The 6,789-nt window shown below is 43.0% G+C and overlaps 1 protein-coding gene and 1 pseudogene across 1 annotated transcript in view; one reads left to right on the top strand and one right to left on the bottom strand.

Moving 5' to 3' along the window:
* Positions 1–713: 713 nt before the first annotated feature.
* The window catches only part of SMIM7 (small integral membrane protein 7), a 10,284-nt gene continuing 4,208 nt past the window's right edge, over positions 714–6,789 (bottom strand). Inside the window, exon 5 of the mRNA XM_006768438.2 lies at positions 714–1,534. Coding sequence (XP_006768501.1) covers positions 1,519–1,534 — 16 coding nt within the window. The 3' untranslated portion in view covers positions 714–1,518. The remainder of the gene's footprint in view (positions 1,535–6,789) is intronic.
* On the top strand, positions 2,699–3,330 carry LOC102755198 (annotated as a pseudogene).

Raw genomic sequence — 6,789 nt, 5'->3', positions numbered from 1 at the left:
TGGTTTGGCTCAGTGGACAGAGCATTGGCCTGCGGACTAAAGGGGCTCAGGTCCGATTCCCGCCAAGGACACATGCCCGGGTTGCGGACTTGATCCCCTCTATTCTCTCCCTTCCTCTCTGAAATCAATAAATACATTTTTTTTTAAAAAAAGGGAACATCATTTTGTTTTGACAGGCTCCAAAATAAACCCTAAGTGTTTTCCACAGCCTAATTCTAAACGATTCAAGTTGGAAAAGCAACTTCTTGTTTAAGAAATGTGTAACAAAAAGTCCTTTTAGGAAATGAGTTTTATTTTCAATGCTGTTGAGTTCCAAAAGCCTGCGTGTTTGCTTTTTCCTCCCACCAGGCTTACCTACAAGTCAGGATTCCAAAACCCACAACAAACAAACACCTATGAGATCCAGGTTCTGACCACCAGCGTTTCATTTTGGCAATTAAACCAGGACTTTCTTTTAAAGCAGTTTTTTTTTTTTTTTTTTGAAGAACTTTTTTTTTTTTTAAATATATTTTATTGATTTTTTACAGAGAGGAAGGGAGAGAGATAGAGAGTTAGAAACATCGATGAGAGAGAAACATCGATCAGCTGCCTCCTGCACATCTCCCATTGGGGATGTGCCGGCAACCCAGGTACATGCCCTTGACCGGAATCGAACCTGGAACCTTTCAGTCCGCAAGCCGACGCTCTATCCACTGAGCCAAACCGGTTTTGGCTTAAAGCAGTTTTTATACAAAATGCTCAAATGAAGCTTATTCTTTTTCCAACCTTGAAATCACCCATTTGAAAAACAGACCCTAAAACCCCAAGCTTTCAGAACTAGGTCCCAATATTACCGCATAAATCACTCTCACTCTAAAAATTGTACAATTAATGGCCCATTTAACAGAGGGCTTTCAAGGCAAGGCATAATTTCTCATAAGACATCTGCCTGCCCCTGCCAACTCTTCTGTACATCTCTTCCGTGGGAACCAATAAGACTTCACCCTTAAAGTCCTAGGGACGACAGCTACACTGTAATCCAAGCGCGCCTACTGGGACAGAGAAGGAACTGAACACAGACCCAGCAACAATGAACTTCGTTATTCACTGAATCTAATAAAGAGGCTGCATCAAACTTAAAAGCCAACCTTTCTGGTTCAGATCCTTGGAAATAAATGATTTCTAAAAATGTGTAATTCGAACCAAAAGGGATAGGATTCCAAACCAATAAAACTATCCAGACATGTTCTTTTTTCTATAAAGAAGGCAATGTTATCACAGTCCCTTACATAAACCCTCCTGAAACTCCTTGAGTAGACAACATTTCAATGCACAGACCAACTGAAAATATCTTCAAAAAAACAACAGTGACGTGGCCAGGAAACCAAGTGTATCTTGTGAACAGTTTTTTCACCCACCACGAGCTTGGGCTTTCTGGGAAGGTCACCAGTTTTCCGGTCAAAAACATTCTTGAAGTTGTCAGAAATGGAGGGAGGCTTGGCATCTGGGAAGGTGTGTTACTGGTTCAGTATCTGGAGCTCAGGAGCCAAAGAGCCTGGAAAATTCAGAGGGCAGAAATGTCTGTGAGAATGGGAAGCTGTCACTCTGAAAGCATTTTTAGAAAACATTTTATGTTGCTTTTAAGATTATTTTTCATCATTTTCTGATCTAATAAGTAACTCTTCTGTTATACAATACTGTGAACACTATCAAACTATACACGTAAAAGAAAAATGTAACTGTAAAGAATTATCCACTTCATACAAATTTGCAACATTTTATTTGCACCTATTCTCCATTACTGCAAGTCAGTGGTAACTTTCTTATCAAAAAGACCTTTGAATAAACAAATGATTACAGTTAACTTTGTTCACTGAAGAAAATCTGGAATAGGAAAGGCCTGGAAACTGTAATAAATATTTCTGAAGTTTGAGAATGGGTATGTAGGCTACAACACAGGCCTACTGGGGAAAAACCATAGAGGTGTTAAAAAGAGATACAGCCCAGCCTTCGCCGGTTTGGCTCAGTGGATAGAACGTCAGCCTGTGGACCGAAAGGTCTTGGGTTTGATTCTGGTCAAGGGCACATACCTTGATTGCAGGCTCCCCAATCTGGGCCCTGGTCAGGGTGCATGCTGGAGGCAACCAATCAATGTGTTTCTCTCATTTCGATGTTTCTCTCTCTCCTCTGTATCTCTTCCCCCCTCCCTCCTTTCCACTCTCTCTTTTCAAAGTTGCCCGGGTTGCAGGCTCAATCCCCAGTGTGGGGCATGCAGGAGGCAGCCAATCAATGATTCTCTCTCATAACTGATGTTTCTATCTCTCTCTCTCTCTCCCCTTACTCTCTGAGATCAATAAAAATATACTTCATATATATACATATATATATATAGGAATTCTCTGTATTATCTTTGCAGCATTTCCATAAATCTAAATATTTTCCAAAATAAAAAGATTATTAAAAATCAAACAAAACAGATAGTGTAGGAACAATTGGATTGCCACATACCAAAGAATGAAGTTGGATCTCTACCCACACCACATACAAAAATTACCTCAAACTGGACTGATTATTAAAATTAAAACTATAAAATTCTTAGTGACAAAAAGAAAAAAAGAGACCGGACTTCATCAAAATTAAACATTTTTGTGCTTCAAATGACAGCATCAAGAAAGTGAAAAGACAACCCCCCAAAAATGGGGGCTATTACTTGCAAATCATGTATCTGACAAGGGACTGGTATCTAGAATATACAAAGAACTTACAACTCAGTAAAACCCAATTTAAAAATGAGCAAAGAGCTCTTGTGGGCGGGGGTGAACTCGAAAAGAACGCTGTGAAGGTCTTGGGCACATTTCGAGAGCACAAGGTGGTGGGGTGCTGCCTGCCCACCCCTAAGTGCCACACACTGCTCCTCAACCACATGTGCATCTTTCCATCTGACCGTGTTGGTGCCAAGTCCCGCATCTGGTACTTTATTTCAACTGAAGAAGATGAAGTCTACAGGGGAAATTGGCCACCGTGGGCAGGTGTTTGAAAAATCCTCTCTTGGGGCGAAAAACTTTGGCATCTGGCTGAGCTAAAACGCCCACAGTGGCACCCACAACATGTACCCAGAGCACCAAGACCTGACCATTATGGGTGCTGTCACCCAGTGCTACTGAGACATGGGAACCCAGCACTGTGCCCAAACCCACTCAATCCAGATCGTGAAGATGGAGGAGATCATGGCCAGCAAGTGCTGCCAACCAGCAGTCAAGGACTCCAAGATCAAGTTCCCACTGCCCATCAGGTCCTTCCTTGCTAGCACAGTCACGCTTCACAACTGAGAGGCCAGACACCTTCATATAATTTTTCTTTTAAAAAATCCTCACCTAATTGATTTTATTGATTTTAGAGAGAGAAGAAGGGGGAGAGAGAGAAAGGGGAAGAGAGGAAGAGAAACATCTCTGTGAGAGAGAAACATTGACTGATCGCCTCCCCTACATGCCCCAACAAGGGATTGAAACTGAAACCTAGATATGTGCCCTGACCTGGAATTGAACTCTCGGCCTTTTGGTGTACAGGACAATGCTCCAACCAACTGAGCCACCTGGCCAGGGCCCAACACCTTCTTTTAGATGCAGGGCCTCCTTGTCCCCTACTCCTTGGAAAAACCAGGTTGCTCAGGGGAAAAAACAAAGGGCAAAGGATCTCAACAGACATTTCTCCAAAGATAAACAGATGGCCAATAGCACCTGAAGAGATGCTCAAAGTCATTAACCATCAGGGAATGCAAATCAACCTTTACCTCTACTAGGATGGTCATAATAAAAAAGTCTGACCATCACAAGCGTTGGCAAGGATGTGGGGAAATTGAAACCGTCACACGCTGCTGGTGGGAATGTAAATCGCTGCAGCTACTTTGTAAAATAGTCTGGTGCTTCCTCAAAAGGATGAATATAGAGTTACCGATAGGCCCAGCAATTTCACTCATGAGTATATACCAGAGAACTGAAAACAAATGTTCATGCCAGCATTATTCATAATAGCCAAAAAATAGAAACATCCCAAATATCCATCAACTGATGAATGGATGAACCAACTGTGGCATATCCATACAATAAACTATTATTCAGCCACAGAAAGGAATGAAGTCCTGATTCATGTACAACACTGAAGAAACCAGAAGACATTATGCTCGTGAAAAAAGCCAGACACGAAAGCCACATATTACATGATTCCATTTATATGAAATATCAAGAACAGACAATTAACGAAATAAACTGTGGAACTGAGTGGATCCAGAGACATGGAAGCATGGAACAGAGTGCAGAATCTGAGGGAAGGTGGGGGGAGAGTGGGTGGGTGGAAGGTAATCAACCAAAGACCTTGTATGTATATATGCATAACCCATGGACACAGACAATAGGGTGGTTAGGGTCTGGGGTGGAGGGCTGGGGGAGGGGCTGGAGGGAGAGGACACAGACAATAGGGTGGTAAAGGCCTGAAGTGGGGGACTGGGGGGAGGGGCTGGAGGGAGAATATGGGGGGAAAAGGGGGACATGTGTAATACTTTCAACAATAAAGATTTAAAAAAACAACAACAACAGACAAATCCGTAGAGATATAAAGTCTATCAGTGGTTACCAGAGGCTGGGGAGAAGAAACAGGAGCGACTGCTTAATGGGTATGGAGTTTCCCTTTGGGGGTGCTGAACTTATTCTAGAATTAGACCGTGGTGATGGTTGCACAACTTTGTGAATGTACTCAAAAATCTTGAATTGTGAAAAACAACTTCCACTTTTTACTTATTTATCTTTCTCTGTGGTTTGACACCCTCATTTTCTTCCTATCTTCCTTCCAATATTTTGTTATGAAGATTTCAACAAAGAGTTCAAAAAACAGTTCAGTGAACAGCCACATACACACCACCTACATTCTGCAATTAACATTTTGCTTTATTGTGCATCTATCTATTCATCTGTCTACCTTACTTTTGATGGGTTTCAAACTAAGATGCAGATATCAGTACCTTGGTCCCTAAAAATTCAGGCACGTTTTTCCACATTTAAAGTTTTCCATGACTTTTTAAAATTTCCAAAGTAGCCCAGCTCAAACAATATAGAAGTGGGTGTATGGAATAGCAAATCATCTCTCTGATCCTGCTACAGTGACAACCATAGACAGTCTGGAGTAGATCCTTCCAACTCCCTTGCTGGAAGTGTTTCCATCACAGACTTCAGCATGCACTCAGCACTTATTCAATGTTTACTGTGTGCAAATCACAACTGAAGCCAGAGTATGCATACAGGTGACATAAGCCTTCTTTACGCTCAAAACATTTCCCAGTGTAGACATACCCTCTGGCACATTATCACTGATGACATCGTGACAGTTGGTCACATGGGTGTCCTTTAAGTTACCTGATTCTTCCCCTGTTCTTGGACATTTAGGTGATTTCCAGTGTTTTAACACCCTGGAAAAGCCAGTCACTATCTCCCTGACACCTCATTCTGGAGGGAATCTTCCCTCACCTATGACCCCGACAGGAAGAGCTGGCTGAGGTCAGGGTTCAGCACACTCTGTAAAAGGCCACACATAGGCAGTTCAGCCTGTGTGGGCCGAGGGAGTCTGTCACAATGCCCCAACCGCTTTAGCGCAAAAGCAGTCACAAACGTGGCGTGGCTGTGTGGCAATAAACTTCATTCATGAAAACAGGCAGGGAGCAGATATGACCCATGGGCTGTGGCTTGCTAACCCCTGACCTCAGTTGTTAGGCTAGAACCAGGAACCTCCAACCCAACTAGAACTGGATGATCTAAATAGGTCAATCAGACTTTGCTCCCAGGAAATGAAATCAGGACACTGGGCTACTGACTAAGCTTGCCTTGGGCTGAGCTGTGAGATCACGGAGTCTGAGGCTACACCTTCTGGTCACAGGATTCTAGTTAGACGAGAGAGGACAATAGAGCCAATGGACAGAAAAGAACAGAATGATAAAAACACACCAAGTTCTTCCCTGCCCCAAGCCCTTTGTACATGCTGCTTCCAGTGCTAACATGCCTCTGCCTAGCTCTACAAATTGGACTTTCTGTTGTTCATTTTCTTTTACCAATTTTATTTTCATTTTTATTGATTTTAGAGAGAGAATAAGAGAGAGAGAAACATTGACTTGTTCCACCCATCTGTGCGTTCATTGGTTGACTCGTATACATGCCCTGACTAGGGATCGAACACGCAACCTTGGCGTATCGGGATGATGCTATGGTGTTCCCCGGCCAGGCACTGGTGTTCTTGATTTAAACGGCAAGCAATCAAAGAGCCTCTTCCTGTCGCCTTCTAAACTGGGAGACTCCCTCCTTTTGCTACCTCACAATTGACTTTTCCCCCATTTCTTTGTTTTGTCTGTATTCCACCTGTCATACTGTGCATTCACTAAAGGGAGGGACTATGGCTGTCTTAGTTATTACCCCAGAGCACAGCCCACAATGTATAGTTGTGAATGAGTAAGTGAATGGATGGATGGATAGGTAGGAACCTAGAGAGACAAAGGCTAGAGGAGCACTTTGCCACCCCCAGAGCTTTTTTCCCATGAGTCCTAGTTACACCACCTGTACTCTTTGGCAAATTCCTTATATCTTCGTGAGCCTCTTTGTACCTGAGCAGGCCTCATCCAAGCTCCCAAAAAGGACCTCTCTGTATATCTATTAAGGTCCTCATTCTGGGCTCCAAAACCTTTCCTAGTGGCACAATGAACCCCCCTCATCTTCCAGCCCCTAAGTCAGGGTGGGGAACCTTTTTCCTGCCAAGGGACATTTGGATCTTTAT

Source organism: Myotis davidii, unplaced genomic scaffold (genome assembly GCF_000327345.1).
Source record: "Myotis davidii unplaced genomic scaffold, ASM32734v1 scaffold1203, whole genome shotgun sequence".
Taxonomy (NCBI): Eukaryota; Metazoa; Chordata; class Mammalia; order Chiroptera; family Vespertilionidae; genus Myotis; species Myotis davidii.
Note: the sequence above shows the minus strand (reverse complement) of the source record. Positions and strands in the feature narration are given on the sequence as shown.